This window comes from Bombus flavifrons, chromosome 2, assembly GCF_040668555.2.
Source record: "Bombus flavifrons isolate JBK064 chromosome 2, iyBomFlav1_principal, whole genome shotgun sequence".
Lineage (NCBI taxonomy): Eukaryota > Metazoa > Arthropoda > Insecta > Hymenoptera > Apidae > Bombus > Bombus flavifrons.
The window spans coordinates 12,892,551-12,910,913 of record NC_138443.1 but is presented as its reverse complement, the minus strand read 5'-3'; the positions used below and the strand labels follow the sequence as shown (position 1 = coordinate 12,910,913).

The 18,363-nt window shown below is 33.7% G+C and overlaps 5 protein-coding genes across 16 annotated transcripts in view; 2 read left to right on the top strand and 3 right to left on the bottom strand.

Annotated features, from left to right (window-relative positions):
• The window catches only part of LOC138188476 (ankyrin repeat and BTB/POZ domain-containing protein 2), a 33,616-nt gene extending 32,493 nt beyond the window's left edge, over nt 1-1,123 (bottom strand). The window contains exon 1 of the mRNA XM_069130347.1: nt 619-1,123. The gene's annotated coding sequence lies outside the window, so the exon portion shown is untranslated. The remainder of the gene's footprint in view (nt 1-618) is intronic.
• A 1,348-nt stretch (nt 1,124-2,471) lies between these two features.
• Nucleotides 2,472-4,260, top strand: Arl1 (ADP ribosylation factor-like 1). The gene is made up of 5 exons (XM_069130455.1): nt 2,472-2,658; nt 2,806-2,905; nt 3,177-3,293; nt 3,449-3,560; nt 3,791-4,260. Exons 1-5 carry the CDS (start codon nt 2,655-2,657, stop codon nt 3,998-4,000), a joined length of 543 nt encoding a protein of 180 aa, XP_068986556.1. The 5' UTR covers nt 2,472-2,654; the 3' UTR covers nt 4,001-4,260.
• Nucleotides 3,792-10,384, bottom strand: PolD1 (DNA polymerase delta 1, catalytic subunit). 3 transcript variants are annotated; one of them, XM_069130373.1, is made up of 15 exons: nt 10,197-10,384; nt 9,805-9,907; nt 9,582-9,617; nt 9,096-9,207; nt 8,853-9,025; nt 8,502-8,761; nt 8,196-8,422; nt 7,963-8,129; nt 7,616-7,861; nt 7,239-7,541; nt 6,713-7,183; nt 6,232-6,638; nt 5,505-6,158; nt 5,306-5,429; nt 3,792-3,929 (listed from the first exon to the last, which is right to left on the bottom strand). In XM_069130373.1, exons 1-14 carry the CDS (start codon nt 10,247-10,249, stop codon nt 5,333-5,335), a joined length of 3,309 nt encoding a protein of 1,102 aa, XP_068986474.1. In that variant the 5' UTR covers nt 10,250-10,384; the 3' UTR covers nt 3,792-3,929; nt 5,306-5,332. The 3 variants fall into 3 exon arrangements, with proteins under 3 accessions (XP_068986474.1, XP_068986464.1, XP_068986482.1); XM_069130363.1 differs by having other exon boundaries at nt 3,845-3,982; XM_069130381.1 differs by lacking the exon at nt 9,582-9,617 and having other exon boundaries at nt 3,845-3,982.
• Nucleotides 10,385-10,470: 86 nt separating this feature from the next.
• LOC138188521 (tetraspanin-11) lies at nt 10,471-13,133 on the top strand. Of its 2 annotated transcripts, XM_069130421.1 has the most exons (6): nt 10,471-10,758; nt 10,837-11,019; nt 11,096-11,266; nt 11,367-11,456; nt 11,658-11,777; nt 11,969-13,133. In XM_069130421.1, the coding sequence occupies exons 1-6, from the start codon at nt 10,534-10,536 to the stop codon at nt 12,023-12,025; spliced, it is 846 nt and encodes a 281-aa protein (XP_068986522.1). In that variant the 5' UTR covers nt 10,471-10,533; the 3' UTR covers nt 12,026-13,133. The 2 variants fall into 2 exon arrangements, with proteins under 2 accessions (XP_068986522.1, XP_068986514.1); XM_069130413.1 differs by having other exon boundaries at nt 11,658-13,133.
• A 1,702-nt stretch (nt 13,134-14,835) lies between these two features.
• Nucleotides 14,836-18,363, bottom strand: part of Ten-a (Teneurin-a transmembrane protein) — a 708,522-nt gene continuing 704,994 nt past the window's right edge. For all 9 annotated transcript variants that reach the window (XM_069130210.1, XM_069130252.1, XM_069130246.1 and 6 more), the window contains one exon: nt 14,836-18,115. In XM_069130210.1, the coding sequence (XP_068986311.1) occupies nt 17,154-18,115 (962 nt within the window). In that variant the 3' untranslated portion in view covers nt 14,836-17,153. The remainder of the gene's footprint in view (nt 18,116-18,363) is intronic.

The following is an 18,363-nucleotide window of genomic DNA, read 5'->3' as shown; positions in this document are numbered from 1 at the left end:
TACATATGTATATATAAGCACGTCATTGAACAGGCGAAAGTCTGAGGAGGATCATGACGATCTATCAGAAGGTTCTCGCGAGTGTGCAACCTACGTGACAACCGGTTAGCTGTAAATCCTTTCAGAGGTCCAAATTGTTCTTTCACGAGGATTTATGTGATATATACCTTACGATTCACAAAGAAATCGGAGCTGGTGGGTGCTTGAGTTTTGGGATAGAACTGAATCAGAAGACGACTCCCATAGGAACATCGCGTGCACTTGAGAAAAATTTCATTTTCGGGAAAACCGGTTTCCAGCGGCTATTAGACGTTAGAGTGCGCGAACTTTCTGATCTGACTCATTTACGAGATTTTTTCACTATCAAATAATATTTTATGATGATTGTTAAATATTTTTAATACTCAATTTAATTATGGAAATATAAAAATTGATAAAATATTATATCGTTTTGTCATGATATCATATAGTTTATGTTACCGAATAAATCTTGCACTGAGATATAATTTATAAAATTTTGTTTTAAATAGTACATTTAAAGAATTTTTACTATCATCGTTTAATAGTAGTAATGTCTAAAGATATGTATTGTAATAGGAAATGTTTTAAAAAGCTTACCAAACTTTTCTCAATGTATTGGTAGGGATGAACATATGTACGTATTCGACATGACGGACACTCGAGAAACACTCGATAAAATTATCAACAAAAAACTTCACTTTCGTTCAATGTTCACGTTGCGTGAGCATTTTTTTCTTTTCACTATTCTATCAGGAATATGATACATGTATATATCCTGAACACGTCGCGAGGGTATACATAACGTTTTTCACGGTTTTCGCGAAACTGTAAACACATACGAACTTTTTAAATTGTACCACGCAGACGATAATGTTGGTATAAATGCATAATGTGTCGAAATGAATCGGGGGCCACGGAGATGAGGCAGATTCACCTTGTTTCCTTCAAATCTTCGCGAGTAATATCTTCCATCTCATTAACGAGACAACATATCTGCACACGCATCCGACCGAGTCGCCGCTTTTCGGCAGCTGTCAATTACTAGCAACACAGGCGCCGCGTTTGTGCAGCATCCCAGCAGAACCACTTTCGGTCCAGGCTATGAACAAAAAAATCTCTCGTACTCTCATGTAAGAAACCAACGTAGAAGACGATATTTCTGCCATCTATCAATCGTTGTGAGAACTAGCGTCGTAACTCCCGTTATTAACAGAGCCAAAACGATGTTCTAAGAAACGTATATTTTAAATTTTGTATACATTTATGATTGTTTCAAGATTGAATTGAATATTGAATAAAAGTATTCATATGAAATATGGAGAAACTTAAAATTTAATCAACTGCTTCTCTAACATACTTCTTAATCTTGTTCTTATTTGTTAAAATATATTATTTAAATAAAAAAAGTAACTTAATTATGATTGCTCTTGTAAAGAAATTAGGTTTAATATCAATTTAGAATGAGTTATGGTTACGGTTGTCATAACTAACATTTAAGGACTGCTGATTACTTTATCTCGAATAGTTTGTTCTAAGTGAGCATATATCGCAACTATTTATATGTTAGATGTAACTAAGGAATCAAATATAACACATATACGTATGTCATTCTTTCAAAGGAAGGATTATGACAATATACGTTATCAGTTTATTGAAACAAGTTTTTAATCACGAGAAGTTAACAGAAAACAATATTTCTAGATAACGTAAAGCACGAGGAATGTTCATTGTAAATATCGACAAACATGAGACCGTTTGTATTGGGATCTAATATTTTCAACAACAAAAGATGTGTAAAAATATTGTTAAAAATATATCGGAAAATTTAATTGTGAACTTGAAGATTTTGAAAAAATTTCAGTTTTCGAAAAAGTTTATTTCACAAATTCTATATGTTAATTTATTTAACAAAAAAAAACAAAGTATATATTATTTAATAATCAAGCCACATAAAAATATAGTATGTCTTATGAATTGACCGTGAGTCAGGACCAAATTTGGCCAGTTAACAAAGGACAGTATTTCAGGGCTTTCTTACACAATATACACTAATTAATAATATTAGTGAATTAACAAGTATAATTTATAGATTTCTATCACACAGATATTTCTGTAAACAGATTTCTATAATTTTAGAATTTTATGTTAAACAGGATTGATTTCTATAGTTTATAAAATTCACTTATAAATCTTTATTTAATTACCAAACTTGTTACTATTAAGGAGAGAATTTATTAACTCCGGTAACTTATAATTTGTAACTTGCAAAATTTCGTTAATAATATTAATTCAATCATATGTGTGCAAAAGAATCCAGAGAACATAGCGAAATAAAAGAAATGGCGGGGATAGCGATGGTCAATTGGTAAAGCATGGTCAGTTCACAAAGCAGTACTGTACGCTGAATATAGCAATTTATGCATTATTTGATCTATCGAAGATGCACAGAGAACAGAAACAACTTCAAGCAAGTTCGGTAACGACACAAGTCAGCAAGTGATCTGAAGCGGACTGCATCCGTGGACAGTCAAAGGGGTGTGCGCCCCGGTTACTTGGATACAATTGTGATTATTACATTTGACAATAAATCTTAATTTATACTATATGAATTGGAAATAATACGTAATCGAGATATGGGTGAGTTGTGTGATAATTCATGAAGGTACATGTTTCTGAAATCGGGACCGAATCTTATCGTGTGAATACAAATTTGGTCGGTGTATAATTCGTTAAGATTTTCTCCATTAATATTTCGATGTAATTTTAGCACTTTTGTTTTTCCAGGTGGATTACTCAGTTATTTTCGTAATTTACTCGGCAGCCGGGAGATGCGGATTTTAATTCTAGGCTTAGATGGAGCCGGAAAAACTACGATCTTGTACAGGTGTGCTTCACATTGACAAGCTCTGCTATGTTTTACTTGACAGTTTATGTTTTAACATATACACATTCTCCATGTGCTATCACGTTGCAATTATTTCTTCACACACTACTTATTTGTACATACGAATAGTTTATCTATTTTGTGTTTCAACATTTGTATCCAATAATGCTTATAATCAAACATTAAGTGTATGTTTATGTGACATAAATTTAAAACTTGCATGTGATACACTATGTATGTAATATATTGTTTTCAATCTTATATCTATCAGATTGCAGGTTGGTGAAGTGGTTACAACAATACCTACTATAGGATTTAACGTAGAACAGGTTACATATAAAAATTTAAAATTTCAAGTATGGGATCTGGGAGGTCAAACTAGTATACGGTATGTTATATAATACATGTGAATTCAAATATAGTTTTAGTTTCACTTGGTTTAATATTTTGAAATGATGTAATATTTATGAGAACTACATGATACAATATTAATGAGAATTACACATTACATTTATTAAATGTAATTATATTTCAAATTTACAGACCATATTGGAGGTGTTATTACTCAAACACGGATGCAATAATTTATGTTGTGGATTCTGCAGACAAGGATAGGATAGGCATATCAAAAGATGAATTAATTTATATGTTGAGGGTAACTATTTTTTTTGTATTAGAAACATAGAAAATCAATTCATCATCATTCGTTCAATATAAAATACATCATACAATAAACTGATTTAATATAAAGTGTTCCTAACATACAGAATAATAACATAATAACATTTTACAATTTTATGTTTCTAAATTCGTAAGGTCTATTTGACTTCATACCATGTTAAAACCATAAAAAACATAAACATATATATTTCTATGTATGTTTAGGAAGAAGAATTGCAAAGTGCTATTTTAGTGGTCCTGGCAAATAAGCAAGATATGGCAGGATGTTTAAGTGTTGCAGAGGTGCATCAAGCACTTGGATTAGATGCTCTTAAAAACAGAACATTCCAAATCTTTAAAACGTCTGCAACAAAAGGTGAAGGACTTGATCAAGCAATGGACTGGTTGTCAAATGCACTGCAAAGTAGAAAATGATTAATATTATTAAAAAATTTTTCTACCCAAGCCTTATTAAGGAGACTAGTCATATGACTGTCAAATTAAACGACCCACGCAGATGGGCACTTCATTCTGTCTATTTATTAAAACTATATTTTAAATAGCCTTACGAATTCTATCGGAAGGCGATTCTATAATTTGTCACGATTTTCGTAATGTGAAGCAAGGAATAAAAGTACCAAAAATTTTATCTTTCTACACAACTTGAAATAAAGTAAACATAGAGATTTGTTCAATCTAAATATTTTTTTCCGCACCATTGTCGGATGATTTTATCACTGCTATACTACGCAGCTTTTATTACCTAATGATATCATAACATTCTTTGGATAAATAATTTTTGTTACTATACAAGGCAATACAAAGTTTATCGGCATTTAATAAACAATTTACAAAATTATAAATTTATTATTATATTGGCAATGGTATGTGTAATGTATATTGATATAGATAAATATATCTATTACTTATATTAGCCAAAAAGATCATTTATAAATATTGCAGTAAAATTGGTAATTGTTTGAAATGTCAACATTCTGACATACTGTGTGAATAGTTATGTAAATATGTGTAACTGATTTAATTTCATTCATATACCGTTAAGATACATATGTAAAACGTTCTCTTTTATAAAAAACACAATACAAAAAATTATATGAAGATTTGGCGTAAATTAAAGCACAATAATGTTTATAAATTTAATACAGAGAATTTGAACGATATAATACTACCGTAAAAAAACAAGATTAGTTAGTAAAAAAACAAGACATTTGAAATTAATATTTGAGAAAAATAAAATACATTTTGTTAGTTTTTATGTAATAGTGCATTATTTAATTTTATTGCCAAATAATATTAAATAATTAAGTACATTATTCAAATAAACTACTTGAGCAGTGTACTAAAATTTGATAATTAATTTATGTATTTAAAAATCTTTATAAATACTATTTCATAATAAATATTCCATAAATATTAACTGCATTTATATTTTATACAATATAATTTTTTAAGTGTAAGTAAAATGTGTGTTATATATATATACAGACAAAAATTTTTCGATTTACATATATATATACAATTATAGCGAATAATATCGCTATATTAATTATTATACAAATTTATAAATTTTTGATACATAATTTGTACAAAAACTTGGAAAAAGGATTAAATATTTTATGTTAATTATATAATATTTGTGAATAACTATATCTTAATTTTGCATTGAAACTATGAAATAGCGATTTTTTTTGCATGTGCAAGAAACAATTATAAACATACCTGTCACGTTTTGTAATCTATCTAATTTTACCATGTTGGAATTCCAAACCTTTCAATTCGTATCATTTGTGTATCTAATTCCATTTGAACTTTCTTTCTCATATAAAATATTGGACAATCACGGCTAAAAGAATATAATATTAGATTTACTATCACACATACACAATAGAAATGTACACTAGTTGATTACAGAACGAACCTTGTGCATAGCACTTCCTGATGAAGACTTCCCTGACATCTTTGACATTCCGTCCATAATCTACAGAATTTTTCTTCTAATTTTTTACCAAGATATAATTCGGTTTGATATAATTCTGCTTCTTTTGGTTCACAATATTTACATAATGCCATTTTTTCTCTTTCCGGTGTTAAGACTGCTTTGCAACCCAAGCATATTTCTTTTTTACGTGTAAATGCAGATAGAGCACCGACTTTCGACGTAACAACGGATTTTGTACGCGTATGATCTCCTTTCAACAAAAGTGATTCAGCCTTTTCGCCCAGAATTGGTTCAAAAATACGTACTAATGGTTTGGCTAATTGATTTTCCAAGTAATAATTTGTATCTATAGGAACATTATTTTCTAAGACATAGATAGGATCTTCAGCCTTTTGATAAGCTGGTGTGCCTTTAGCTGCTCGTATGAAAACATATGGAACTCTGTCACCAAGCTTTGGCGCATTTCCGGCATCTCGTTTTTTCATTTTGGCTGCTAATTCAACATGCGCTTGCTTAGCTGCGTAATCAGTCTTAGTTAATTCTTTTGTAACTACTAATTGAGAGATATCTATACGATTACATAAAAGATCGCTTATAATCTGTTTTGCATAATTCAGCGCATCATTGGGATTTCTATAAAAAAGGAACAAAAATAGAAAATTAGATTAGTTTTAATTGTAATAATTTAAATATAATATTTAATTACCTATCAATCAGTAATTTTTGTAAACAGGTATTCATCATGTTTGCTACTAATGGACAATTATCTCTTCGTACAGTTTCTAAACCTTTACAATCCATTTTATCGTATTTGTCTGGACGAGTAAAATATAGACCAGCGTATCGTTTCTTGTTAATTAACAGGTATGGAAAGTATACTTTTTCAAATTCCAGTTTTATCGGTTTCAGAAACTTTGAGGACACATATTCCGCTGCTTCACGGCCGAGTTCCATTGCCTCTTCGACTGTTTTCACACCAAACTTTATCATAACAGAGTCAGTATCTCCGTACACGACTACTGCGTCATTTTTATATCCTTTGGTAACGCAGTATTGTTCTTCTACTTCTTGCTTTGTTCGTTCTATCATAGTACGTCCATATGCGGTAACACTCTGAAAATTAACCATTTTTCTATGAAAGTAAGTAAAACGCAGATTACTAAAAAGTCGAAATATTAAAATCTTACAGCAGAAATGTCTAAACAGGGTAATTTCCCCATTTGCGCACCAGTGAAACCATACACAGAATTAGCAGATACTTTCAAAGCATATTGTCTACCATCCAAAACCTTTTGTTTCAATGGATCGGTTTCTTTCTTCAGTTCAGCTTTTGCTGCTTTTCTAGCCGACAAAAGACTTTCTAGGATTTCTGGAAGAATTCCTTTTCTAAGAGTAGCTTTAACAAATTTTGAGTCACTTGGAGTTACAGTAATGTCATCTGAATCAATTTTAAGTTTAATTTGCGTATCGTGTTTTAACAATGTAGTGTAACATAGATTGTGAGCCATGATAATACTGGGATACAGAGAACTGAAATCCAAAGTTGCAATAGGATCGCTATAATATCCGCGTTTTGGTTCTATAACTGTTGCGCCTTCGAACTGTTCGTCGCTAGCTTGACCCCGATGGACTGGGATTAAGTAGTCTTTTTCTCGAGTCTGAAATTACACATTTGTGGCATAACTTTCTAAAGAGATAAAAAAGAAGAATTACCTTTCGTAATAATTGCGACACAACTTTTATTTGTTGCCCCCGAGTTAGTAAACTACATATGGAAACTCCAGTGACTCTTGCCATTTCCATGTAGATGAAAATACACATTAATTTATCCAACAATCTAAGCGGTAAATATGCATCTTTCAAACAGTAAACGGCAAGTCTTCGACGTGTTTGCGCATTACCATTTTGCAAATCCGTGATAATACTATGATGGACATCTTCTTTTTGCTCTTGTAGAAAATGATATGAAACGGCATTTAGAGTATAAGATCTTAATTTATAATCTCTAACCAGTACCTAGACGTGAATGTAAACTTAATGTACAGTTAAATGTAGTAATTTATAATAATTTTTAGTATAATTAGTTTTACCAGTAATAGATCAAATGGAACTCTCCCTTCAAAATTAATGGATTTATTTTCACGTCGACCCATCTGTTTGCTTTGAAGTACTTGAGTTTTAATTACTGACTTTATATTTTTTATTCGACCAAGAAAGTAAAAGTCTCTCACGTTGAGATGTTTTGCACGATTAATCAGATAAGGAAAGTCAAAATTATTTATATTATATCCTGTAAAAATATCGGGATCTAACTGTCTCACGAAATCCGCCCATTTCTATGAAAAATAAAATGTCACCGACTGAAAATATACTATTTTATTTTTACTAATTGTTTTACGAGCTAAATTCAAAAATTAGATTTTGGATATATTCATACCTCTAACATTTTTTGTTCTTTCTCAAAACTTAAAACTTGGCAACCAACAATCGGTGCACATGTATCAAGGGTAAAAATATTTCGTAAAAAAGGTTCTGCTTCTCCTTGTCTTATCACCATATTTGCAATTTGTATAACGGGATCATGATTTGGCTCAGGAAAAATACCTATACATAAAAATAATAAAATACCTGTACATATAAAAGAATATTCAATTAAGAGCTAAATTTTACCTTTGCGACCCGCGCATTCAATATCAAAACTAAGAATTCTAAATGGTGCAATTTTCGACCATTCTCCTTGAGGAGCATGAGCAATGAAAGCATCCCATGCAATATCTACTTCCAACTGGCATCTTGAAGTAAAGGGTAAATTATGTCCATTATGCTGTCGAAGTTTCCAAGTTTTTGGTGGTAATTCAATCCATGAACATCCAACTACTGATGTGTCAACCATAAATCTTAAATATATAATTATTTAGTTAGACAGGAAACAGAAACAGATATTTAAAAAATAGAAAACATGATGCAATTATATACCTAATATCAAAATCAATGTTACTTTCGAAAGCTCTATAGCAATGATTAAATTCGGATAAAATGGTCTCTTCTTCTACCACTTTCTTACAACGTGCTACTAGTCTTGGAAGTGCTACTGTAATTTTTAAAAACAACGATTTTTCGTTTCCTGTGTAGCCATACATATTTTGTTTATACAATCGCTCAACAGCTAATACAGCCTCTTGAATATTCTCTGGATTTGACCTCATATCTTTTAACATAGCCTTGTTTAGAGCTTCCTAAATAATATATTGAGATCATACTACTAATTGTGACTACCACTTTAAAAAATCTTTTTAATTACTACTACTAATTTCTAGAATTATATACCTTAAATAATCTACAATGATGTTCATTAAAATTTTGTGGTGCTGTGACATATAAATAAGGATTAAATCCATGTACATGACAACAAACTGAGTTTCCTAATTCTGTAACACCAAACATCCTCATTATTGGTACAGGAGGTATGTTACTGCCAGGCATTCCAGGCAATGGTATACCTTAAAAAAAATACAATTTAACTAATTCGGAGTAGTTGGATAGAATTTGTTTATTTGTAGTATTAATTACCGTTATAATGATCTATTTCTATTTGCTGAAAGATTAATGCATCTTTTTGTGGATTTAACTCTGGAGGTGGAGGTCTATTCCATTTCGAATATGTATTTTCTTGTGCAGGACCCTGATAAGAATACAAATTCATTAAACAATGAATTTATGCTATATAATAAGTTCACATAACAAAATATGTAATACATAAAAATAATCAAATACATGTACAAGGAAAAGCACTTAGCAAGCACAAATTAAAATAAGCCTGCAAATAAAGCATAACTTTTCTAACATTGAGTGAATTATAATAAATCAAATTTAATATTATTTATGAACATAATATAAATTAAATGGTGGTAATAATTGAAAAAATGTGTTATTATATGAATGAAAAGATACATATCATAACAAAATTAGCAAATAACATAGTTTATAGCATTTCAACAGTTTGATGTGTCTAATATTCACAGTATGCTTAGCAAATATGTCTTTTATACAACTCACTCCTTTTCCTGCTTTACTTAGTTGTACCTCAGGTGGCTAGGATAATGGAAATACTACTTAATGATATATTGAAATTATTCTTAATATAATACTATATAATGTTATTCTTAATATATATGCAATACTGTAGTAATCAATGTTGATCAATAACATTTTGCAAAAATTTCATATTATAGTGTATTAGCAGTACAAAGAGGTAGTATATTATTTAATCCTTATATACCTCTTCCATAACCTGAGATATATCTCCAAATTCATCTTCCATTTCTTCCATAGTAGCCAGTTCGGCTTCAAATGAACCAGGATAATCATCTTCATCATCATCTCTATTAGTGAATATGAAAATTAATAAAATATGGAAAAGAAATATGGTAATAAAATAATAATGATTAAAAAATACAAAACAATGAAGACACAATAAAAAATTTATTTATATCACGTTTTTATTTTATTCATGGCACAGGTAACAATAAATTAATTAAACAATATTTAGACCAAATTTGTTTTAATACAGTTTGTTTTTGTTATTCAAGAGAAACAATGTGAGATTTGGGCAAAGTAAGAATAACGTTACTATGAATTTGTGAGGTTAAAATAAATATTACGAGTATTTACCGATATTTTGCTCTTTTTACAGCAGAAGGTGTCCGAAATTGCTTTTTATTCATTTTATTTTGTTATATTTTAACTAAATGGCGCATACATTAAACACAAAAATGTTTCAAATGTAACTGTTATTGGCAACTGTTTGTATAAAACTGGCGCGAGAAAGTTTCAATATCTAGTTACTTCAGTGACGTTACAATCAGGACATTATGTGCAATATTAGAAAATAAATAGCTAGCGTTATAAAAACTTCGAAACACATGGTTAACATAGAACTGTTATCATTTTTTAGTCATTTTATTCATTTATTATCTCAGCTACATTCTAGTCATTGGAATAAATTTTTATGAACTGGAACAAATTTTTTACCGGTACAGCAGACCACGGGGATTATGGGAATGAGGAGGAGACGGAAACGGAGGATGATGAGGATATCACTGATAGCACCGAAACTGTATCCACCGATAAAAAATCGCACTTTCTAGGAATGCACTTTCATAAACTTTCACATAATGATTTGCCACAACAATGTATTAAACTGGCTTTCTTAATAATCAATATTACAACTCTTGTGAGTTTTACAATATAATTAGTAACAGATTATTAATGGTTTATAAATAGAACTTTGTTCCTAAAAAAATAATTAAAGATTGCAGGCATTGTTGGCATTGTAACCTCTATATGGATTTTCACTGACAATAGAATAATGACAAGGCTGATAGATCAACGCTTTCATGTTACATCGCTATTATTTATTAGCTTCATTGGATCACTAGTATCGTCATTGGGGATTCTTGGTGTACTTCGAAAAAGAAGGAAATTTTTAAATATTGTACATTGCATTGTCTTTAAATACTAAAAATTACATAACCGGCGATAAAGAACCTTAAAAGATTATTTTATTACAGTATGCTTTGTGTTACTTGACATTTCTCTGCATCATATTTATCAGCGCTATAATGAGTTTCTGGATTTTCGAAGAAATCACGAAGAGGATTCAGTTTGACATGAATACCGCCATCGAAGGATATCATTCTTCGTCTTGGAGCAGAGAAGCTTGGGATAATACCCACAAATATGTAAAAGAGTATCTCGTACTTACCACAAGATGTCTCTGAAAGATCTTGTACAGATTTTTATCTTTCAAAAATCAACTGTTAAGAAAACCTGTTTTTTTAGTTGAAATGTTGTGGAATAAAGTCTGCAATGGATTGGGCTAAGTATCACGTTGAAATTCCGACAAGCTGTTGTTCCAGATCCATCGGAGAAGTACATTTTCTTGTTTTTTTGGAAAATTATACTAATATTAGTCCTTATTGTGAAATACATATACCGTTTTGTAATACGCAGTTGTATTCTAATGTGATGCTAATTATTTCATAAAAATCATCTTGTATATATCAACAAACGTGATATCATTATCTTTCATCCTCTTATTCATGTTGAATTTATAAAAACAATTTTTTACAGTGTTTACAAATGACAGAAGCGGTGGCATATAAATCAGGATGTCTAAAAAACGCGATACTATTATTGAAGTCTCATATACACACCATTAGTATATCTGTGCTGTTGATTTTTCTAACCATAGTGAGTAGAATAATTCTTTGTGTGAATATACGGGACTTATCAAAATATGTAGACATGATTTTAGGTGTAAATACGTTACATAAGAATGACAAAAAAGCTTTACGACAGTATACGATTAATATACTTCCCACATATTTTGAAACAGCCTGTACTCAAAGCAGATCAGTCACTCAATTGTTTTCCTGTTTCAGTTAATGAGTTTCGTTCTTGTGCTCTGTATACTTGCTAGAATGAAGAGACAAGATTGAAGTTGAGTAATCGAAATAAAAAATATCAGGACAAAACGCGAGAAACGGTAAAATTTTAGTCGGAATGAGGCGAAGGTGAACGAGGATCAATGACTATAGATGAAACAATGACAAACTCGCTGTGAAACGTTTTCTCGCTTTTATTATCATATATAGATCATATATTTTCTGAAAACACTTAATATATTGTACTTATGATAGTAATATTGTAATTGTTACTGGACATGCTGGTTTGGGTTTTTCGCGACACACGTGTATGACAGCGGAATTTGCTTCGAAAAAAATTTCTCTTCGCGTTTCTCTAACAAATGGAACCATCGATCGATGGATGGCAGTTTCGTCGACGGTGTTTCTTTTTTTCACCGCGTGACACGGCTGGATAATAAGATTATAAAAATTCTATCTGACCATCGTTCGCTTTCATCCTCGAAAATGGGCCTTTGTTGCGTAGCGAATTTACCGAGTTTTACGAAATTCGTCGTAATAGTTAATAATAATAATAATGGGCAAAATTCCGACGCGGATAATCTCGTCGTTATATTATGCGACGCGAAATATTGACATCGTAATATGTATGTAATTCGTCGAACTCGATACACAGAATCTTTCTGTCTTTATCTCTCCCATCGTCGATAGGTCACGCAAGCAGCGCCTGTGCGTTGCACCTTACGTGTTTGTCCCACGAATGTCTCGGCATCTATCTTCGTTATCATGTACAGTAATCCTCAGATAAGCGCCCACTTTTCTTCTTAATTAGGATAAATCACAAAATTTCCTTAGTTCCTCCGTATATTTCTCCGTAGATCATGAATAGCCCATGATAACCACCAAGCTTAAAAATTTCTTTAACTTTAAATATTTCTTCGAATCGTTAGAAATAAGCAATATAGAGATTGAGAAGATAAAAGTATCAGGAATTTATATATATATACCATCACTTCTTTCTAATAAAATCCAATGTGATTCTTAGATTCTTAATCTCTATTTGAAATTTCTTCTGAACTTTTTAATTTTCCTATACATATAGATAGACTCTGGTATAGACTCCATTTCTCATGGACCCTATTCATGGACGCTTAACCGGGTGTTACTGTATACATATGCATATAATATCTAGTACCTCTGTGTGAATCCGTATACGTGTGTGTGTATGCGTGAGACACGCGCCAGTCTGATGTATAGGTCTGTGTTTATGTGAATACGTGTACAGTGAATCATTGATCATAGAGGACAGGGCTGTGGGCGCAGTTTCCAGGCAAGTTCCATTCAATTACAGATATATTATATCATAGCAAACATCGTGACTATTTACAATAAATACAGTCGATTAGATTATATAAATAAAATATATCGTATCGTTAGTTTAGGTTTACAGCAACACGTGACAGTAAACAATTAGATCAGCGGCGAAGTAGCATAATCTACTTAGGGTAGTGGTCGTAGTAGCTGTAGCATGACTGATTGCGCATTCATTCATCTCTTTTATACGTTTATTTCACGCGCGCACACTCTCTAGTTTCTCTTTCATTTTTTCTTGCTCGCTCACTCTGAATAGATCACCCTCATGTTCTAACTTGTGCTCAAACTTCTGTGTTGTTCTTGATCTCGACTTCATTTTTGGTATCATTGAAGGACGAAGTTCGCTTCGCGAGAATCGAGTACACCACGTGTGGTCCGACGGATTCAGCTAGCTCGGCCATAACTATTTAATAACGACATCTCGCGTTCGTTTCCCGTACAATCCGTGTATCTTTGCGTCGTAGTGATAATTAATGCAATAATAATTAGTAATAATGACGATCATATTCTCGTTCGAGCTTTCTCTACCCCGTTAATTCCAGAAGTATTTATATTTATATATTTATACGTATATTTATATATTTATATTTATATTCGTATTTATAAGTATGCTTCGCGTGTAAACCCCGCGATCGAAAACTTCGGGGGAACGCGTTCGTTTATCTTTTTCTTTATTTCTCTTATAGAAAGTTTTTAGCGAGACGAGATGAAACTTCACGGAAGTTAAGAGAGCGAATCTGTTCACTTGTTTTTTTTTTCATTTCGTTCCTTTTTTCTTTTACTATTTTTTTCTTCTTTAGTGCTAATTAGTTACTCGAATAGTACAGTTGAGACAAAATGGTTCTCGCGACCCTGCACGTTGAATCCGCCTTTTAAAACGCCGATCAACTCGCGCCGACCTGATCCGCTTTTAATAATTTGACACTCACTTTGATACTTCATTTCATTTCTTAGCCGTTTTAAAAAATAGTCGATTCTTTGAACGCCATTGCCGATTCAACGGTTATACACGTTATATATGTATGTATAGATTATACGAATAAACTGGGGCTCGAGGATGGGGGAACCGGAGGAATGGGACAGGTTGGGATCAAGGTTAAGGAATGTGGAGTGTTTAGAAATCCATGAATCGATGCGTGGTTTGACCACCAATGTTCTCGTAGTCCTTTATCGCGTATAAGCGGCTCGCCCTTCCGCCACATGGTGTGATTATGATATTGGCAGCATAAGTTCGAGAGAAAATGGCGGAAGGACGAAAGAACACGTTAATTATCGAATATATACGATATCGAGTATGTAAACGACAAATTTTTAACGTATTTGAGTTATATAAAAAAATGTAAAAAAAAAATAAAGAAATCAATTTTCAATTTCGTTAGGTCACGACAACTTGCTTGGACCACAGAGTTTGGAGGATTTTTGATGTTCAATGCAGCTCTAAACACTCGCTCGAGTCAAAAATACGTTTATGAAGCTTTCCTATATAATCTCTTTTTTCTTTCTTCCCTTTCTTTGTTTTTCTCTCTCTCTATATATATATACTTTGTAATTTTTCTTCGTTTATACATTCAGCGTAAGGTAATTCCTTTTTTTTATATGTTTTTTTAATTTTTCTCATCTATCCAGACGATAATGTTGCTGTACCGCTATCTATCTGTTTTAAGAACGGCACTGTCTAAAGCCATATTCGCAAAATATTCAATGACAAGTATGAAATTTTTTAAAGAAATGCGGAAAAATAATAGGGCAGAATTGAGATTAAAAGAAAAGAGATGATAAAGAAAAATAGGTACGGTTTGAATTGAACGAAGAGCAGGACGGAGTAGGAGTATAAAGGGTGGGATTAAGAAAAGTTCAAAACGTATGCACGTGGAACGGGCAGTGATCTAGTAACTGGGGTTTTAGGGTGGAGGTTGGTGCTAAATAATATTCTTATGTACGTAGGTGTATATGGCGTTCAGTACACAGCAAAAACGATCGGTACTGACGAGCATTAAATTTAGATATACACACTTAGTATTCAGTGAAGAAACATAGTTAACGTTCCGTTATTCATATCCAGCAAGCACAAATATGCAATAATATCTCGTGTATACGTATTATTACCGATAATGGAGTTTATTCTTTCTTTCTCTTTTTCTCTCTCACACACGCATACATCTCCATTCATTTCAATACTAATTTAAAGATACAAACATCGGTTGGCTCGTCTGACATTTCTTTCTGCCTAGTCATTCTTGTCGCAGGAAGCAAAATGGTGATAGATCTTTGTTTATAGTATTCTTGTTCATCGTTCCCGCGACGATAGAATTTCTCTTTCTTCCTCTCGCTCTCTTTTGAACAACAATTCGTACGTGACGCGACATCAATTTCCGAGGAAGTGGACGCTAGCGCTAAATGAGGGGAGTTGGGTAGGACACATTCATCGTTAAAAATACGTTAGCGACGCTATGCAGTGTACGTGTGTGTGAGTGTGTGTGTACGTGTACATCGACGTCCTGTAATTAGTCACGCTCACCATTGTCGAACATTGCACCGATATTTTCTTCTTCGCACGAGAAAGCACCACTTTTATAATACACCATAAACATCGCCTCTTTCTCTCATCTTTTTCAATCACCTACTTTAACCTTTTAAATTCGGAATATCGATTCGAAACGTGCCATGTTGATCGGCCGCTTCTATCGAACGACACCAACATTCTTCCACCATCTTCTCACGTTTCATTGACACTTTGGACGTTGATCAATCGTCATTTCTAGTAAAGGATGTTGTTCTTGATCCTATTCGATACAGGGCCATTCATTGTTGAGATACACGCATGCGTTTTCTTTTTACGTTCACTTGCGATCCGTATAGGTTATGTTCGTACCTATTGTGTATCTATTTTCGACAGAATCGTTTCTTTGATCGATCTTTTATCCTCTTTTTCATCTAAGTACGATTAAGGTATCGCGCGGGTAAACAATGGGCGAATGGGTTACACAAAGTTTGTTTGTTCGCGTGGTACATCGACGATCGCGCCTCGTGTCCTTATTCTATTGGAAAAAGTTTATACGTCAATGTAAAGCTATATATTGACTAGTTTCTCTCACTCGATTCGCCTCAACGACGAATGGCCTGCTTCCTGCATTCCTCTTTTCGTCGTTCTTCCCTCACGTTTAATGACGACGCGATGTCTCGTCATGATCATTCGTTAATGATGAACACACACATAAACACGTTCCATGTTTTCCTCGACAATTCCTCCCTCAGTCGTTATCGCAAGGAACTCTTTCTTGTTTCGCGAGCAGGGGAACAACAAGTTGACGAACTCTTTGTCGTTTCCCGTAGTTGCTACAAGGACGTGAGCTTCCCGGAACGTATTCTATTCTCCTAAGATGGCCGACGACGATAATATGCTTCTGCTAATTCGCGAAGAAACCGCGAGTTGTGATAGCACGGTCGCGCGCGGAGACCAACTTTTCTCCGAGATGCTTACACACTACACCCTAAATCGCGGTACAATATAATCGATATAACGTTAAATGTTTTTGGCATCTTCGAAATACACAAATAGACTTTGGTATAAAACTTTTTTTTTGTTTCTTTTGATAGTGTTCAGTACGTTCATACGGAGGACAGCTGGCTCGCTGCAGCTTAATCCTCTTATTCCTTTCTTCTTTGATCCGTTTCTGACCCTCTTTTTCATACTCTTTCAAATACGTCACAACACGCTCTACCTACGCCAATTCGGAAATTCCTGTTACTTCGACGATTGGACAATTCTCCTGGCAACGGCATGTGTCAGGAGAGGAGGACTCCCTGATTTAACGGTACCTTGACCCGATTAGCAGATTTTATCTAGCCACCAGAGTTTGCACGTGGGCGCGCCTCTCCTCCTGCGGCGTTTCTTGCTCGACGGGTCAACTGCCTTCTTTACGAATCGGATGTTGTATGGATCCTCCGCGAGCTCAGGGTACAGTTGTGCGTCGTGGATGTACTCACCTTCGTAATTGGACGCGGACCCGGATTTTAGAATCTCGTCCTGTTCGGCTACCATCCACTCAATAGCCGTTGGTGTGTTTGCTTTCAGTGCTTCGCGTTCTCGATGCCAAGCCTTGCGAATGGCAGTCGCTTTGGCGTGATGTAGCAGTCTTTGTTTCTCTTTCTCAGCTGTGGTACCGTAACGCAGGTTCACTATATAGCTGGCGCCATGTATCTTCACGTCTATCAGCGAACTGCTACCACTTCCGTTCTCGCTTTCGTGGAAAGTCGTATTCACCTGACCACCTAACCGTTTTAACTGACCACGATCTTCACTAGCTCGCCAAGTTTCTTCCTTGACAAAATAGAAGGCGTCCTGCTGCGCACTGTGCACTACGAATGTGAACGGAAGGAAATACGACCGATTGAATACGGAGGTGAAAACATCGCCATAGATGGCGTTAGCTGTTGGTACGCTGGACACTACGGCTTGACCATCAGCAGTCCTTGAAACCAAGATTCCTTTTCCAAATGGAGGATCCGAGGCTGCACCCAGGCGACTGGGTATCAAGTCACTGGTGTCTTTCTTAAGGGCTGAACGAGGCGGTGCTGATAAACTGACAGCGTCTCCTGAGTGTCTTTGTGCGATGTAGGCTAGGAAGCCTGATTGCACACCAAGATTTCTAGATCTCTTCTTCTTGCCAAATATGGAGGTACCTGGACCCAAAGATGGCGGAACGAGGCTGTCTGGAAGCTCGTCAGGGAAAAGTTGAGGGGCAAGGCTTTTCAGGTCGTAGCCGAGATGCGACAGCCATGATATGTGGTCTGAGAAAGATAGATAGGTAGATAGATAAATAAATAGAAAGATAGATAAAGATAAGAGAATTGTGATGATGAGTAAATAGTAAAATATTGATATATGTACTTCGCGACTTAAGTATATTTTAATATAAAAATAGTTAACTCTGCATAGATACTATTGTATTATATAGAGTACTAGACATGTATGTAATTAGATTCTCAGAGATGACTAAGTAGACGCGGTCCACCTTAGAACGCGTCAATATTGACCA

Excerpts from the sequence above, each read along its gene's own strand:
- Arl1 (XM_069130455.1), top strand. Across the intron at positions 2,906-3,176 it reads AAAACTACGATCTTGTACAG|ATTGCAGGTTGGTGAAGTGG; the intron begins GTGTGCTTCACA and ends TATATCTATCAG. Across the intron at positions 3,561-3,790 it reads AATTAATTTATATGTTGAGG|GAAGAAGAATTGCAAAGTGC; the intron begins GTAACTATTTTT and ends ATGTATGTTTAG.
- PolD1 (XM_069130373.1), bottom strand. The coding sequence starts at position 10,249 with ATGAATAAAAAGCAATTTCGGACACCTTCTGCTGTAAAAAGAGCAAAA. Across the intron at positions 7,862-7,962 it reads AAGAACAAAAAATGTTAGAG|AAATGGGCGGATTTCGTGAG; the intron begins GTATGAATATAT and ends TATTTTTCATAG. Across the intron at positions 7,542-7,615 it reads TTCCATTTGATCTATTACTG|GTACTGGTTAGAGATTATAA; the intron begins GTAAAACTAATT and ends ATTCACGTCTAG.
- LOC138188521 (XM_069130413.1), top strand. The coding sequence starts at position 10,534 with ATGAACTGGAACAAATTTTTTACCGGTACAGCAGACCACGGGGATTAT. Across the intron at positions 11,267-11,366 it reads GGGATAATACCCACAAATAT|TTGAAATGTTGTGGAATAAA; the intron begins GTAAAAGAGTAT and ends CTGTTTTTTTAG. Across the intron at positions 11,457-11,657 it reads GTTCCAGATCCATCGGAGAA|TGTTTACAAATGACAGAAGC; the intron begins GTACATTTTCTT and ends AATTTTTTACAG.